The sequence below is a fragment of the Paramormyrops kingsleyae genome, chromosome 24, assembly GCF_048594095.1.
Source record: "Paramormyrops kingsleyae isolate MSU_618 chromosome 24, PKINGS_0.4, whole genome shotgun sequence".
Classification (NCBI taxonomy): Eukaryota; Metazoa; Chordata; class Actinopteri; order Osteoglossiformes; family Mormyridae; genus Paramormyrops; species Paramormyrops kingsleyae.
In genome coordinates this window covers 15,303,213-15,321,374 of record NC_132820.1, presented here as the reverse complement: position 1 = coordinate 15,321,374, position 18,162 = coordinate 15,303,213, and the positions used below count along the sequence as shown (strand labels likewise).

Sequence of the window (18,162 nt, the reverse complement as noted above, 5' to 3'; positions counted from 1 at the left end):
TATACGCCGTTTAACATTTAATACCTTTCCTCGGCCTTACAAGAGTACGTAACGCAAACTGCATGTGTTCTAAGACAAAGACGATTTTACCGGACTTACAATTGCATCCCCTACTGGTTAGATGAAAAAGCTATTTGAACACATAAACCTAAACAAAATGAATACTGTAAAGTTATATTTGAAAATGTGGCTTGTTTTAGTCATACCAGTGTGTAATAGTAATTTATTGCAAATGTTATAATTTATTGTTGTATTTATGCATAAATAGTTACAGATTTACATGTGTATCTGTTTGGCATAGGCTGTTATGAATGACTGTCTGGACCGTCACTCACCTTGCACCCCGTAGGAGAAAAGCCTAGTTTCCGATGCTATAGGACAATAGTCAATGTTAACTAATTATTACGTATATATGGTTATGTCGTGAACTCTAACCTATGTGTTGAATTTTGCCAATGAAAAGGCATGTGTTCCAATGAAAAATTAAATGCTTTTATGTCAATAGATTTGTAAAAAGGACCTGATTCTAGGGATAGTGTAAAATATACTAACACAAACCGTTAACTTGTAAACGGCCCCATGATGTTGCATTTGAATTTGCACTTTTTGTCACAACTGAGATACCGTAGATCCATAGCCAAAGTGAAGCGGTAGGCCAGATGGAATTAGAGTGCGGTGGTAAATTAATGTTGTCAGATCAACATTCAGTTTCTTTAAATTATAGTTTCTTGTCAGGTTTTACTGTCTTTAGCAAGATTTAAACCTGACTCTGCGTGATCATTTTCATTTTGCTGCATCCTACCTCAGAGCACCATGCTATGGCTTGTAAAAAAGCAACAGGTGAATGAAACCTTGAATTTTGCAGCTAGAAATAAAGAATAAAGAATGTTTGAAACAGAAAAGTTTGTATAAGAAATATAATTCAAAAACAGTGACTTGAGTTCATTGACAATATTGGTCCAAAATGCACATTAACTGTGAAATATTAGCTGTACACCAAGAAGTAAACAGGCATGTGTGACATTCATGTCTACCTCCTCACCTTCTCTGAAAAGCTCAGCAGCGTTTGGCATATTTACAGGCAGGTAAAACCAAATCAAACAAATAAAACTAGTATTTCTGGAGTATTTGCAACCAAACTGAGGATAAAAGACGTACAATGAGAGTCCATCCAGGGTAATGCAAGCGACATGTAGAAAGAAGGTCAGTGATGGAGATTAAAAGCTTCACTTTTACACAACATCACATAATCAGAACCAGAAAAAAAAAAAAAAAAAAAAAGAGTAGAATGTAAAAATAGATCAATTAGAGGATATTATTATTCTGGCTAGATTCAGAAGTCCAATTTTTCTTCTTGAAAGTAATCAGCTTTGTTCAGGTGGCCCTCGAACTCTTCATATTGCTGAAGATCAAGAAAAAAGACAGACGACATCAGTAACAAGCTTTACCCACTGCAATCAACAGTAATGCATTGTCATCGGGGGTGCAGTAAGGAGTAAAGTCATGGCCCTTGAACAATCCACCAAGAGAGGAACTAAAAGCCTTGAACACTGCATTGGAGGTGGAGCTACAAGCCTTGAACATTTAATTGGGGGTGGAGGTATATGCCTGGAATGCTGCATTGGAAGAAGGCATGTGCAAACGACAAATGCCAGTTATTCTTACAAGAAAAGCAGCTATACCAGGACTGAGAAGCCTATGGTCTACAGCATGTGTCATTTGTCAGGTTGGGTGACATTGTATCCTGAAGCATTACACAGCATGATCCATTGCTCTACACATCTAGTGACAAGGACACACCTGTCTGATCCAGCCACAAGCCCGCAGCCGAGAAAATGCCTTGCTGACCATATCCTTCACAGGAGCTTCCTCTTCCTTCTCCAACTCTGCCTTACACTGACGGAACAGGTGGTACTTGAAGTGTTTCAGCTGGTGGTACACCTCAGTGCGATTGGCACAGACTACGCCTACCCGGAAGTCCTGAGCAGTCCGGAAAAATGTTTACGACAACGTTCAATGTTTCTGGGGAAAACAGATGCATCTACAGCGTTTAAATGCATCTGGTACCAGATAGCAGTAGAAATGAGTCAATGATGCAGAGTAGACAAGAACCATCATTTTGATATTTACAGTAAAGGCAGTTTATAAAAAAAATAAATAAATAAAAAATAAAAAAAAAAGACACAACCAAAGCTCTCAATCAGTTAATTACTAAATCACCTATAAGATACTGACCTACAACCACTGACCAATGACCGTGTGTGTGTGTGTAACAAAAAACATACAGAAACTGGTGTGCAACTCAACCAATCACATCAGCTGCTGTGGGTACATGCTTGCTGGCCACTACCTGTGTGTCATTAAGCATGAAGGTGTCCTCCTGCAGGGTCTTGTCGTCATAGAGCTGCCCGGAGAGGCGCACACAGAAGCGGGTGTTCCTGTGGAGCTGACAGGCCTCACAAGTTCGGTCAAACCGACCTATACTCAGGATTTTCACGTTGGGGTAACACTCCACTCTCTCCTGCAGAGGGCACCAAACCACAGACAGACAGGTGTCATGGAATTGAAGTTTATCTAATGCATTTACATTTACATCATTTGGCAGACGCCCTTAGCCAGAGCGACTTACATAAGTGCTTTAAGACTCCACAATGAATTTTTCCCCGATACTAGCTCAATAAAACCAAGGCTATGAATACCATCGATCTAATACTCTGTTGGAAAAGTGCTTTTTTTTTTTTTTGTGAATGCCAGAAAGTATAATGCCAGAAGTGCTAATTCAGGTATTTCTGGAAAAGGTGTGTTTCAAGTCGTCTTTTGAAGACATTCAGTGACTCAGCTGTTCGGACATCTAGGGGGAGTTCATTCCACCAACTTGGTGCCAGAACAGAGAAGAGCCGAGAGGTGTGTCTTCCTTGTGCCTTGAGGGGTGGTGGGACCAGTCGAGCAGTGCTGGAAGATCAGAGAGATCGTGGTGCAGTGCGGGGTGTGATGAGGTCTTTTAGGTAGGATGAAGCCAGATAATTTTTGGCTTTGTCTGCGAGCATCAGTGTTTTCAATCTGATGCGGGCAGCCACAATAAGCCAGTGTAGGGAGCGCAGCAAAGGAGTGGTGTGGGAGAACTTGGGACGGTTGAAAAGTCGAGCAGCTGCATTCTGAATCAGTTGGAGGGGACGAATGACGCTCAGTGGTAAACCCGCTAGGAGCGTGTTGCAGTAGTCAAGGCGGGAGATGACGAGGGACTGAACGAGTATCTGGGTAGCCTGTGTGGAAAGAAATGGACGTATCCTTCTGATATTAAACAGGATAAACCGACAAGAGCGGGAAATGTTGGCGATATGAGGGGAAAAGGACAGACGATTGTCCATGGTAACCCCAAGGTTGCGAGCAGTAACCGAAGGACGGATCAGGGAGTTGTCGAGGGAGATCGCAAGGTCCAGGAGGGGGGGATGAGTCAGTGGGGATGTACAGCAACTCCGTTTTACTAGGGTTGAGTTTCAGTTGGTGAGCGGTCATCCAAGATGAGATATCAGCTAGACATGCAGACATCTTAGTGGAGACATGTGTCTGAAGGAGGGAAGGAGAGGACGAGTTGAGTGTCATCTGCATAGCAGTGGTAAGAGAAGCCATGAGAGGATATGACCTCACCAAGAGATTTGGTATAGAGGGAGAACAGGAGTGGGCCAAGAACCGAGCCCTGAGGGACGCCAGTGAAGAGACTACGTGGGGTAGATGTGAGTCCTTTCCATGTCACTCTGTATGATCGGCCTTCGAGGTAGGATGCAAGCCATTGCCAAGCCAAACCACCAATGCCAAGACTCCTAAGGATGGATAGGAGAGTCTTGTGGTTAACCGTGTCAAATGCTGCTGATAGGTCAAGAAGGATGAGGACAGATGACAGTTTAGCTGACCTAGCAGCATGCAGCTTCTCAGTTACTGCTAAGAGGGCAGTCTCTGTGGAGTGAGCTGCTTTGAAGCCAGACTGATTAGGATCCTGGAGATTATTCTGAGAGAGGTAAAGAGAGCTGGTTGTAGACTGTGCGTTCGAGGATTTTTGAAAGGAAGGAAAGAAGCGATACAAGTGTCCGAGGGATTTAGAGTGGGTTTTTTCAAGATAGGAATGACCCTGGCTATTTTGAATGCTGTTGGTACATGCCCGGAAGTTATGGAGCCATTAATGATAGTGGTGATGAAGGGGAGAAGGTCCAGAGAGATTGTCTGGAGCAATGTGGAAGGGATTGGATCCAGTGGGCAGGTGGTAGGGTTGGAAGATGAGATGACTTTCATGATCTCATCAACTGTAAGACTGGTAAACTGGGTCAGTAAGGGGGAAGGGAAATCCTGGGTGTGTAGTGTAGTGGATGGGGATGGAGAGAATGTCTGGCAGATTTCGCCAATCCTTTTGTCAAAGAAGGTGGCAAAGTCTTCAGCAGTCAGGGAAGATGGAGCAGGAGGAGTTGGAGGGTTGAGTAGTGATGAAAAGATATTATGGAGTTTACGGGGATCATGTGAGGATAGCTCAAGTTTTTCCTTATAAAAGGCAGTTTTAGCTGCAGTCACATCCGAAGAGAATTTGGATAGAAGAGTACGGTAGGAAGACAAATCTGCATCAAGTTTAGATTTCTTCCATGTCCTCTCTGCTACCCGCAAGTCTCTTCGGTTGCTGCGTAATGCAGCTGAAAGCTAAGGAGCAGGGCGAGTTTTCCTGGGGTTAAGAGACAGTGGGCAGAGGTGATCAATGGATGAGGAAAGTGAGGAGAGGAGTGTATCAGTTGCAGGTTCCAGTGTAAGGGAGGAAAATGAGTTAAGGTCAGGAAGGTAGGACAGGGTGCAGGAAGCAACAGATGAAGGGGAGACAGAGTGGAGGTTTGGTCTAGTGGGCGAGAAATGTTGAAAGCCAGGATTGGGCAAGACAGGAAGGGTGATGGTAAAGGATACTAAGTGGTGATCAGAAATGTGAAGAGGGGTAGTGGTGATGTCGGTGGCTGGTGAGGGGCGGCTGAAAACCAGGTCGAGAACATTACCTCCTTTGTGTGTTGGAGAGCAGATGTTGGATGTCAGAGAAAAGGAATAGAGAAAAGGGAGGAGACCAGAAGAAAGGAGCTTGTCATGGGGGAGATTGAAGTCACCAAGGAGAATGAGAAAGGAGTTGTCAGTGGGGAAGAGACTGAGGAGAGTATCCAGCTCCTCTAGAAAGTGGCCTAGGGGGCCAGGAGGGCGGTAGACAACAATAAGAATATTGAATGGAGAGGAAACTGCAACTCCATGGAATTCAAAGGATGAAATGTTGAGCTGGGGGAGAGAGAGGGGTGTGAAGCACCAATTCCGAGATAGTAACAGACCTGTGCCACCGCCCCTGCCAGTCTGGCGTGGAGAGTGAGAGAAAGCATAAGCAGAGGAGAGAGCAGCTGGTGTAGCCGAGTTCTCTGGGGATATCCAGGTCTCAGTTAGAGCCAGAAAGTCAAAAGAATGGTGGGAAGCAAAGGCGGAAATGAAATCAGCCTTCTTTACAGCAGACTGGCAATTCCAGAGGCCGCCCAACACCCGACGTTGGGACTGGGATGACAGGGGAGGGTAGATAAGATTACTGGATGTGCGGCGCCTGGATGTTGGATGGGATCTTCTAGATCTAAGAGATAAGTGGACTGGGATAGGTCTGAGGCACATGTCTGTAGTGATGGTGTGAGTTCGCAAAATTGAGAATAGAATAGAAAGGATAGAATGAGTAGTAACAGATTAACTGCGTTTGTCTCTAACCGCCACACACGTGTCTGTGGCGGACTCACCTTCAATATAACTCAGTTAGCCCCACCCCTAATTTACACCTTCAGCGAGACCGAAACTACACTTGATTGACTACCTGAAACTACTGATTAACAGAAACTAGCAGACACTACAACAGTTTCAACTGAGTCCGACAGAAAGTAAACAAAGACAGAGTCCTACCTTACTAGCAGAGAAGAAATCCAAATCAGAGCCTGAAGCACACTGAGTACTGAGCTGGACTCACCTTCAATATAACTCAGTTAGCCCCACCCCTAATTTACACCTTCAGCGAGACCGAAACTACACTTGATTGACTACCTGAAACTACTGATTAACAGAAACTAGCAGACACTACAACAGTTTCAACTGAGTCCGACAGAAAGTAAACAAAGACAGAGTCCTACCTTACTAGCAGAGAAGAAATCCAAATCAGAGCCTGATGCACAACAGTACAGCAAATAACGATAGATGCAGGCAAATGAAATGAGTTACCACAGCCTTTCATCATGCTTAGAGACCTACAAGCACACAAAGCAGAGTCACACCCCTTAAAACGTTCTTTAGACCAGTGGTTCTCAACCTTTTTTTATCGAAGGACCCCGTTTCCAAAAACAAGATGTTTTCCGCCCCCCTACACAAGTTATGATATTGTTTCTGTTGTACGTGTTCTACAATGATGCCCGACATTACCACTCTCCATTCATAGAAAAATATTTTAATTTAGTTACACTGCCAAACAATATTCTTTTGAATATAACTCAAGGTTTCATTCCACTATCTGTACCAACACTCTTTTTCTCTCAGTTTATGACATTGCTCTCAAAACAGAGGGTGAATGTTTAAGAACAAAACAATCTATCTGGCAAATGGCTCTAAAATCAGAAGCCTGACAGCCGTTAAAAATCAGGGCGACCGTAGGACCTCTTTTTCCTGGACTCGTTCTCTGTTTTGTGATCTAGCAACAAATAATACCAATTATATATTTTTAACGATGTTTAAAATAATATGAACCAAGAGGCAATGATTCCTTGCCTTTCCCCTCCATCACCTCCCCCTGAGATGCTGCTGACTAAATGGTTCAATTTTAGCTGTGGATTCTGGGATTCTGAGTCATGTCATGACGGTATTTTCAACCAGGACGGAATACTATTGGTTTCTATGGAACATATTTAATAAAGTCCTAATTTTAACACACAATAAAAGTATATCAATATAAATGGTATTGCGTCGTCATGTATCTCATTCAGAAAATGTATCAAAATACCATATTAATTTAATACAGGCTACCAACCAGCCCTAAAGCAATGTCATAATTTTTCACTACAATTTTAAAAATTGTGCGGACCTCCTCATTCACTCACTGAGGACCCCTAGTGGGCTGTGGCCCCCCAGTTGAGAACCACTGCTTTAGCCCCCAAATAAATGTACATGAGTAAGTTTAAATAGTATGTTCTCACTCATTCCCCATCAAACCCCCCTCGTAAAGACTTAGCCCCCCTTTTCGTGAATCTCTCGTGACGCTCCGGCTGCATGTCACCACTCAGTACTCGTGCGCGACATGGGCTTCTTGCCTTGTAGCGCTCGCTCCAGCGGCTCCTCTGCTTCAGGTTCACCAGCCGGGGGATGACAGAGCGCTGGTCCAGGTGGTCCAGGGAGTTCTTCATCTTGCACGCGTAGCGCTTTGTCCGGACTCCGTCTGCGGCATTCGACACATCTGTCATTACAGGAAATACGACTATCCACCAATTACACCTTGGAAATACAGATATACCTTGGAAATACTCCAACCTTCAAGTGAAAATACAAAAGCCTGGTATCTCACAAGGGTCACTGCAATGGTCCCCACTTACGTCTAATATAACAGCACCACGCCTCTTGTTCAGACGTTTCATGTACACGTTATGTAAAAGGCGGAGTTTCTACTCCTGAGCTTATTCATGCATGGGAAACATCTGACATGGGCTCTGATTTGTAGGGAATACCTCCCACTTCACTCCTTAAATAAGCAGATGCTAGAGCAGGGGTGTCAAACTCCAGTCCTGGGGGGCCGGAGCCCTGTGTAGCTTAGTCCTTTCCCTGTTCCACCATAAATGATTCAGCTTAAGAGCTGTGTGGTAATTAGCACAAGGAGTTGAATCAGGTGTGTTAAATGAGGGGAAACCCAAAAATGTGCAGGGCTCCGGCCCCCCAGGACTGGAGGTTTGACACCCTTGTGCTAGAGGATCCATTGCTCTCAAAGTATCCGTGTCCTGGCCTCTGCGGGCCCATCCCCAGATGTGAAGCACTGCTCCCCACTGGGCCCAGTGTCCTTACCATACAGCGACTGGAGGAACGTCTGGTCCCCAGCATTTATCAGCAAGGCCTTCACCACCAGCTCAAAGTGGTCCCGCTGGGAGCCGAGCGCCACTGGAAGGAGAGCAGACACATGAGGGCCTGAGCGTGGGCACACGACCAAGGGACCCAGGAACGGCACGTTCTGAAGCACCATGTTCTCCACCGAGCTGATCAATCAGTGACTCACTCTGTGGAAGATGATAGGAGAGGAGGGATCTCTCCTGGCTCTCCCCTTCATCCCCATCTTTCTGCTCCTCATCCTCCACTATGAAGTCTTTCAGACTGTCACTCTCTGTCCCTTCCTCACTGCTGTGCACCAACGTCCAGGTAGCATCTTCATCATCATCACCATCATCATCGTCGTCTTTTCCTGAGCCCTAGAATTACACACATTCAAGAATGATACAGAAAAGTATCACGTATGTTTGGAATGTGCTATTTTCCAATTACATGTTGCTTTGCATCTGCTAAATAAAATAAATGTTATAGTATAAAACCAAGTTGTCACAACTGCCAGTGTCCTGCAAGCAGTCCGCACTTCTGATCTAGTAGCTGGTCTTTACCAACCCAGGAATTACATAACCTACGTATCAGAGGTACCCAAGCTGTCGGTCGATCTCTGCAGGATTAATGCTTTATCTCATTGCTGGCCAACCGCATGACCTACAAAATATACCATGGGGGAACCCCCTCCCCGGTTGGAAGCAAAATACACCATGGAGACCCGCCCCCCCCATTTCCGATTTGTTGTTAATCCGCCCCGTGACTGTTTTCCGTCTATAATGATTTCTGTAATAAACCAGTGGTCTTTTTCCTATAAAATGCAACACGATAATTGGAATCAGATCCCTCAGATCCCTTTAGGAACATCACTGTCGCATTTCAAAACATTGCACGACAGGCGTGTGTGTGTCGCATGCAGTGTTATAGTGCAGTGCGCATGCTGGTACCTCCGTCGTCCCGCGCACAGAGCGGCCGGCCCTCGCCCTCGTCCTCCGCGACAGCTCCAAAAGCTTATCCCGCCTTTCTCTCTTTTTCTCCTTCTCCCTCTCCGGCCGAGCTGCGTCCCCCTCTTCCTCCTCGTCCGAATCGGACAGCGGTGTCTGCAGGTTCAGACGTTTCTTAGGCAGCACCTTCCGGACAGGTTGGCCCACTTCGTCGCTGTCGGAGCTGCTGGAGCTGTCAGCGAGAACAGCGGTAAAGGAGCGCTTTCTCCCCGCCCGAGGCGTCGCACACGCATCCTCCTCGTCGCTGGCGCTTCCGGCCGGCTGCTCTTTGTCCCGGCGGTCCCCCGCGTTGTCGGAATTGCTATGCACGACGTTGCCGGAGGCGCTGTCCACGGAGTCGGAGGCGGTGTCCGCGGTGTCGGAGGCGTTGTCCGCGGTGTCAGAGGCGCTGTCGTCGGAGTCTTTTAGGTAGCCTAGGATGCCGACGCGAGTCTTCCTCCGGTCCACACGGGAGCTCCGGCGGAGCCCCGAGCTGCTTCTCCTTCTTGTTTGGTACATCGGGCTACACAGATCCTAAATCAGCCAGGCGGGACACCCAGATGCGCGGTCAGGACCAGTGCCTCACGTGGGACAGAACACGGGTGCTGCTGCTCCCCTTGTTATTCAGTACCAGCAGATACGGAGAGGTGCCGGTGTTCTAAAAGAGAAAAACAAAGAGGTGTTTATGGAACACATACTACCGACACTTCGGAGCTCGTCTCGTCAAAGTAAAGCCCGGCGACTCGGTGCAGGGAGTCTGCCATTAAGTTTCGTTTATGCAGTCTCACGTGACTGATTACGTCAGAGGCGTCCCGAGGCGCCAGCGGCTCCGAATCCTGTCATTTTGAGCTGATAGCGACTGTCGCGCACCTCTTGGTTTTCCACGTTACTTTACGGGCGAATCTTCATCTTAACATTTGAATTCTCGCATCTTCACGTTCAGTAGCTGGTGGTGAATAGACACAGTGCAGTTATTGTGTGTGTGTGTATTAGGAGTAAGCGGGGCCACAGTGCCTGTGCCGGTGGGCAGTACGGGTGCAATAAACGTCACAAAGTGATTAAATGCGGAACCCTCTGCCTGATTTCTACCTACAACATGGCTCTGCGACCCACTTTTACAGTATTTCAAAGATTAAAGGCTATTTAACATAATCATACCGTGCTGTCATGCATTCCGTTCCATGCAAAATTCTCAGATTGTTATAAGTGTTGCTATGTTCTGAGACCCATTAGGCGTATCCATATGTTTGGGGGAAAAAGGTTCGTAGCCTCGAAACACCAACAGGTGTTGGGTCGAATTCAGCAGCCCTGTCGTGAAATGCACCCCCTGTCGGGAGCGCGCACAGCTCTTTACTTCGATTCGAAGGGGGGAAAAGACGTAGTTCCGTCCATCTAAATGTGCAACAGAAATATTAAATTGCGTTTGCACATTTAAAAAGACGTTTATCATTGTTTCATATCACGAACATCGAGCTGCATTTAATCCATATGAAACTGATAAACTATGCTATGACATGTAGACGATGAGCCCTGATCGAGCACATAGGACATTTATTCGTCTCGTTATTAGTTTACTAGTTTATGAACAAGGAAGTCCTTGGTTTTATTATCCAAAGGAGGAAAATTACACAATATGATTTCTTATTCACATTTAGTAATTTAAGTAATTAAGTAAGAGAATATTCTGGTGCAGTGATCTGAAATACCTAAACAAAAATATGTTTGTCTTTATACGGAAGTCTGTAGAATACGGAAGAGGATTAGGGCCACCATGAAAATATTATTTGAATATTATCTGACTTTTTTTCTCAGAATTCTGACTTTAATCTCAGAATTCTGAGTTTAGAAAAAAAGTCAGAATTCTGAGAAGTCAGAATTCTGACATTAAAGTCAGAATTCAAATAATATTTTCATGGTGGTCCTAATCCTTTTCCGTATGTAGAGGATGTCGGACATGCATCAACTTTTTAATTTCTTTTCATTATTACGACTTATTTTTCTCGTGATCGCGACATAACCAAAGTCTCTTTCCCGTGATCTCGCGAGAGGTTTTGTATCATACTTGAGGTGGTAACGTTTATTACTGGGTCATTCCATATCAAATCACACTTTCGGACCTCATCGTCACGGATTTTAAGTAACGAAACTTGGCATGCTGATTTGGTCAAATGAGTAACTCATGAAACTGAAATTGTGCGTGTCTTGGATCAATATTGAGGGACATTTAAGCGAACAAAGTTTTAACTTTTTGGGGGGGTCCAATCAAAATCAGGGTCCAGACACGGAAGTCCAGGGAACGGGATTTATTAGGGCAAACAGGGAGACAGGGCACAATACAATCGAGACGTTAATGACGGAACTCGGGATATATGTGTGTGTGTGTGAATTCCGCGATGGTGCTTCTCGTTTAGTATGTGTGCAGCCTCATATAATATGTGGGGATTACATGGTCTGCAGTGCCTCCTTAGAGGGTTGTAAGCTTTAACTTAATGTGTGATGTAATGAAGCCCATTGTTTTGGTATTGCTGGTTGCCTCTGCCCTCGCGATCTTTTTTTTACCCTTTTATTTGCAGAAAAGATGTCTATAAATTAATAAAGATTGTCGATCCTTCTACATAAATCTTGGGTTGTGATCATTACAGGCTCGGGTATTTGTTGCAGTCTTCTGCTGCGTTAAATAACCCATATTTATTACAGTATGAATGACAGTCTAAATATCTCTGTAATTATATTTAAACTGTTAGGCTATTAGGCGTTTTCTTTCAGAAAGCAAATTTAAAGTTTTTTTGCTAATAAATACATACTTATAATCAAATCATTATTACCAAATATTGGTTAAACGTTTTATTTGCAGATGTGGACGGCTTAATTGCAGCACTCAGAAATGCTTGGAATGCCTGGAGAAACTGCAACAGGAAAAGGTTAGCTATATAGACTAATAGCGTATTTTGTACATTATATCTCTGTTGCATATGTATTTAAATCGTGTTACGGTGTTTCTTTTCTATAAAGACAACCAGAGTTTAGCGCCAGACTATGCGCTGTTCTATGTATTGTGCAGTAGTATAAATGAGACATCAAGTTACAGTACAATAACATAAGGGCAACGGTGGCCGAGAACAGGAAGATGTAGGAATAAATTAAAGAAACATTTCCATCAGGATTAAAGCCAGTTCAGTGCTTTTGTTAGATTCTGTTGAATCCATACATACAATTTGGTGGTTGTATTTTAAAAACTATAGGTGTATTAAAATCAGTGGAATATAATGAGAGGATGGAGGGATAAATGGGGAAAATAAGAGACTGGTAGATCAGTAAGCATATAGGCAGGGCTTACACTCAGGTGCTGGGTCTATGTAAAAATTTTGGTGGCTATACTTCAAAAGATGTAGTGATAAAAATGAATTTCTATAAGGGCCGATGATGAAATAAAATCAATTAAGTGCTATACTTCAGTTGTTGAGTCTGCATAAGAAGTTTGGTTTGGCTTAAACGGTTTGAATATTTAGAAGGGGTTTAAAGGAGTGAGGAGTGATAAAGGAAAGAATAGAGCGGCCTGTTATTTAATTGCTATCAGTATAAAGGTCAGTACATCTTCAGCTGTTCAGTTTATAAACTAGGTTTTGTCACACCCTGCTCCGTCCGCTCCTGATGTGTGCCACGCCCCCTCATTATCCACGTGTGCTTTCCCGATCGTGCCCAGCTGTTCCTTGTTAGTTTGGCTTGTCTGCTGTATTTAGTCCGCGTCTGAGTATGTTACCCCAGATCCGTCATTAATGTTTGTTGATGTTTGCTGTCGTGTTTCCCCGGTCCTGCTTCCAGAATAAAACCCCGTTTGCCTGCATCCTCGGCTTTGCTCGCTTGCTTCCCGGCTCGCTCGCTTGCTCGATCACAACAGAATGACGGATCTCCCCAACGCACCTCCGCAGGTCGATAACCAGCGCGTCGATCTGCTTCACGAGGTGCTGTACTGGCTTCACCAACCGGAGGTCCAGGAGGACTCCGGATTGTTGGACTTAGCCAGCAAAAGCGGGACCCTCCTTCAGGAGGTAACCCCGCTCACGGCAGCGCCTGTCATGGCGGAGGTTCGCGAAAACCTCCGGCAGCTGGTCGACAGGGTTACGGAGAAGCGGCTTCAACCGCTCACCCTCTCCGAGGTTACCCCGCCGCAAGCCACATGCCCCAGCCGCAAGAAAAAGAAGAAGCGGAAGGGGAAAGGAGAAGCAGCCGCCCCGACGCTCTTCTTGGGGGCGTCTTGGGAGATCCTGCTGGCCGCGTGATGGCGGCGCCCCCTGCTGGCCGCGTGATGGCGGCGCCCCCTGCTGGCCGCGTGATGGCGGCGCCCCCTGCTGGCCGCGTGATGGCGGCGCCCCCTGCTGGCCGCGTGATGGCGGCGCCCGACGAGGCGCCCCCTGCTGGCCGCACACCCAAGGTGCCCTCCGAGGTGCCCCTTGCTGGCCACGTGGCAGCGGCGCCCGTCCTGCCGGCACCTGAACTGCCGGTCTCGCCCGTCCTGCCGGCACCTGAACTGCCGGTCTCGCCCGTCCTGCCGGCTCTTGACCTGCCTGTCTCGCCGGTCCTGCCGGTGCCCGAACTGCCTGAGGTGGCCGCGGTTGCGCCCCCTGCTGGCCGTGTGATGGCGGCGCCCGCTGTGGCGCTCCCTGCTGGTCGCGTGCTGGCGGCGCCCGCCGAGGTGCCCCCTGCTGACCGGACGCCCGAGGCGCCTGCCCAGGCGGCCCCTGCTGGTCGCACGCCTGCAGCTGCCGCCGCTCTTCTTGAAGTGCCCACCGAGGCGCCTCCTGCTGGCCACACGCCCGCGGCCCCATCCGAGGCCGCCTCTCCCGTCCTGCCCGCGGCCCTGCCTGAGGCCGCCTCTCCCGTCCTGCCCGCGGCCCTGCCTGAGGCCGCCTCTCCCGTCCTGCCCGCGGCCCTGCCTGAGGCCGCCTCTCCCGTCCTGCCCGCGGCCCTGCCTGAGGCCGCCTCTCCCGTCCTGCCCGCGGCCCTGCCTGAGGCCGCCTCTCCCGTCCTGCCCGCGGCCCTGCCTGAGGCCGCCTCTCCCGTCCTGCCCGCGGCCCTGCCTGTGGCTGCCCCGCCTGCGGCCCCGCCCGCGGCCCTGGCTGCCCCGCCCGCGGCCCTGGCTGCCCCGCCCGCGGCCCTGGCTGCCCCGCCCGCGGCTCCGGCTGCCCCGCCTGTTGCCTCCTTAGAGGCCCTGACTCCCTCGCCATTACCCCGGCAAGGCCAACGCCCCACAGGACCCCGCCTGTCGGTGTCCCGTAAGGGAGGGGGACATAGGCGTCGGGCCCGGGTCCCGCCCGCCCTGCCCCCTGGCTCGCCCGTTCGGCCCCTGGCTGTGGCTCGGTGGCTGCCTGCAGGTCCTCGGGGTCGGCGGTCGCCTCCGGGTCCCCCCCCTGGTTCCTCGGTGCCGGTCCTCGGTCCCGCCTCCGGCTCCGTGTCGGCCGCCTCCGGGCCCCCCTGCTCCGGCTTGGCGTCGGACGGCACCTTCGCCGGCTCCGGCTGCGCCTCCGCCTCCCGCGGCTTCCCCCTCCTGCCTGCCTGCACCGGTGTTCCCTCCCGTTCCCTTGGTCCCTGGGTGCTCCCCTCCGGCTCCCTCCTTCCTCTCGCCTGCGGCCCCTCCGGCCGCTGCCCGTCGCCCGCCTGGGTTCCCTTGGGCTCCCCTGCTTCCTCCTCCCTTTCCCTCCGTCCCGCCTGTTTCTGTTCCTCGTCCCTCTGTGCCTCCTCCGTTCCCTTCTGGTCCCTTTGTCCGTCCTGTCTTTGCTCCTCGTCCCTCTGTGCCTCCTCCGTTCCCTTCTGGTCCCTTTGTCCGTCCTGTCTTTTATCCTTGTCCCTCGGTGTCTCCTGTGTTCACTCCTTGCCCTGTTATTCCTCCGTTGTCTGTTCCTTCTGTGTCTCCTTTCTCGGTCTGTCTGCCTTCCCGGTTCTTTGTCGTGTCCTGTCTTTCGTTTCGTCCTTGTTCTTGTTCTGTGTTTCGGTCTTGTTCCCTGTTCTTCATTGATGGTTTTTGGTTTTGTCTTTCTGGTCCTGTTCCCCGGTCTCGTCTCGTCCGTCGCCTCCTCTCGGGCGCGCCCGGAGTGCGCGCCTTTGGGGGGGGGTTCTATCACACCCTGCTCCGTCCGCTCCTGATGTGTGCCGTGCCCCCTCATTATCCACGTGTGCTTTCCCGATCGTGCCCAGCTGTTCCTTGTTAGTTTGGCTTGTCTGCTGTATTTAGTCCGCGTCTGAGTATGTTACCCCAGATCCGTCATTAATGTTTGTTGATGTTTGCTGTCGTGTTTCCCCGGTCCTGCTTCCAGAATAAAACCCCGTTTGCCTGCATCCTCGGCTTTGCTCGCTTGCTTCCCGGCTCGCTCGCTTGCTCGATCACAACAGGTTTAGTGATTGTTGCTAAAACAAGATTAAAGTGGGTGGTTTCTAATGGTAGGACTGAGTGAAGAGATGAATGCTGTCAGTATCAAAAATGTGTGATTTGGCTCAGAAGATATTAAAAAAAAAAAAAAAAATTATTGATTATGGCATTTAAACGTTAGGAGCTTTAAACTTAAATTTAAAAGTTGAAAAATGAAGTCAATCATCAAATGAATGGGGTTAAAAAATGGTTGAATACATAGTAAGGCTCAAGCCATTAAGCAGACATCTTTCAACATGTCCGCAGCCGACATTCAGTAACCATGGAGACGTCCCGGACCCTCCAGTTGGTTGGCAATGAAATTGACTACTCGTTCAGGCTCACTATAATTTCTCAGACGGTATAGCTGCAAATTTCTGAGCCTGCTTCTCAAATAACGAACACTAATACGATAATAGTCTAGCACCAACAGACAAACTATTTCCTCTTGGGACAGTCCACGATCAAAGTAAAATCTGATGCGTTCGTCCATGAGTCCGTAGAGAACATGCGTAAACTTTTTTTCGTTACCATGTCAAGTATGGTACAAAACCTGTCGCATGATCATCTTTACGAGGGCTTACCTGCCAGGAAATGCATTTCCATTCTCTCATTTGGTTCTATCGCGAAATGCTGTTAGCATCCAACAAATTTAACGAACTACATAATTACTGAATTTCATATCAATGCAGCACGCAGGGGGTGCATTTTGCGGCAGCTTACATGTATCACATTTAAGAAACTGGCTCAGTAACTGTGTTATTAGTACCTTCAGAGTTCGCATTATTAATTGATGTTGGTCCATTGTGCGGATTTATGGAAAGCGTTTTAGGATATTAACTCACAGGAACATGCAGGGGGCATCCTTCCATCCATCCATTGACTTCTGCCTGTGTTGGTGCTACATAAATGAAACTTGCTCAGACAGTACACTTTGCTACACAGAGTGTACTGTTAAAAGCATTTGGTGATATACTTACCTGAAACAATGATGCAGGGGGGGGGTTGCCATTTATGGCATGGTACCTGCCGCAAAGTGGACTTCCTTTGGTTCAGGGGACGGGGGCTTGAGATTTCTTCTGTTTCTGAAGGGGGGAAGACAGAAAAGTATGAGACCCCCTGCTTTGAAGGGTTCTCCTTCCTTACCTTCTGGAGAAAAGGTCTTAAATCAGAATGCTGTTTTGATAAGATGCTTTTAATTGCGAGGGGATTTTTCTGCATACAGTGGTGAGGTACAAGCGCACAGATACAAACATATCTGGCTCTTTTAAGTGCAGAGATCTGCTTCTGCCAAGTCCCCATTTGGCCAGCAGAGGTCACTGGCCATCCTGTAATCACCTTATTCCCAGGCCTTGTGTCTTGACCCTTTACACGTGTCTCTCCTCTGCTAGTCCTGTTCCATGTGTGCATGCCTGCCCTCACTGTGTTCCCCAGCTTGGTCATTGTCATTGTACAGAAAGTCTGGTGTCTCTACCCAATAAAGTCCGTGTCTGCTCTGAAGCTGCTGCATCTGGCTCGTGTCTTGCCTGCCGCTCATGACACAAACCGAGCATTGTTGGAAAAAAAAATAAAAAATTCCAGTATGGCAGAGCGCATCCCGACCAGTCGATCTGAGCTGAATTGTCTGGTTCCATAGTAATGCAGCTCCTCCAAAATGGGATTTTTATGTAGCAGAAACACACTAGCACCTATGAGATCTTCTCATATTTACTCACCCACTGTACGTTATACTGTGCTGACTCTATAAGCTTATTTGCACATCTCTCAAACTGTTACTCCACACCATCTCACTCTTATTTATAAACCTAAGTGCCAGTTTGTTTATTAATTGCACATTTTCTTATTTATCTGGTTTGTGTATTTTTTCGTCTTGAAAGTATAGTACAGTTTAAATTGTATACTCATGCCACCACTAAAAGAAATACTTTGTGCTTTCTGTACATGACGAGTAAAAGGATTCTGATTCTCAGCTGATAACATTACCTACCCACTGTTTGCTTGACAGTATGTGACTTACATCCACAGTATTGTGACAGTTCTCACTGTAGCCACACTGCAGCTGCACAGTCATTTCTGTCCATCTTCTAACTGTGTTATCCTGGCCAGGGTGGCAGGGGGACAAAAGGCTGGGGTAACTCTAGATGGGACACCAGTCCGTCTCAGGGCATTGAGGGTACAAATCTCCTGTCTTTGGACTGTGGGGAGAAAAGCATGCAGTCACCAGAAGTGTTTCTCTGTACCAAGAATGCAAAGACCATACTTGTGGTCTTGGCAAGAGCAGTCTTGCTAACTTGCCTCACAAGAATGAACTTGGGACGGAATGAATCATGAGATTAGTCAGGGATGGCAAGGATGCAACTGATGCATCCTTGACATTGAGGGCAGGACAAGAACGCTACTACTTCGCTTCATAGTATTGGAAGATGACGTTGGACACAAGTACAGTCAAGTAACCTTTGCATATTGAGAAACACCATGGATACTTGGTTTAAAGATGGATAGGTCTGTTCTTACTGATCCAACACAGTAGAGATTGTATGAATATGGCATCTAGCCTATTTTATTACATTTTAAAAGAGAAAATAATTCTATGTATAAATATCAAGCATTCAATTATGATCCTACACAACTTAAATTGATGTGGCAGTTCAGCGAAATTAGCGTCTTTTGTTT

The 18,162-nt window shown here is 47.5% G+C and overlaps 1 protein-coding gene across 1 annotated transcript; it reads right to left on the bottom strand.

The window, feature by feature from the left end:
- Positions 1-903: 903 nt before the first annotated feature.
- Positions 904-9,878, bottom strand: ccdc82 (coiled-coil domain containing 82). Its single transcript, XM_023837959.2, has 7 exons — positions 9,051-9,878; positions 8,288-8,477; positions 8,080-8,172; positions 7,338-7,462; positions 2,351-2,521; positions 1,801-1,980; positions 904-1,402 (listed from the first exon to the last, which is right to left on the bottom strand). The coding sequence occupies exons 1-7, from the start codon at positions 9,603-9,605 to the stop codon at positions 1,334-1,336; spliced, it is 1,383 nt and encodes a 460-aa protein (XP_023693727.2). The 5' UTR covers positions 9,606-9,878; the 3' UTR covers positions 904-1,333.
- Between the last annotated feature and the right edge of the window lie 8,284 nt (positions 9,879-18,162).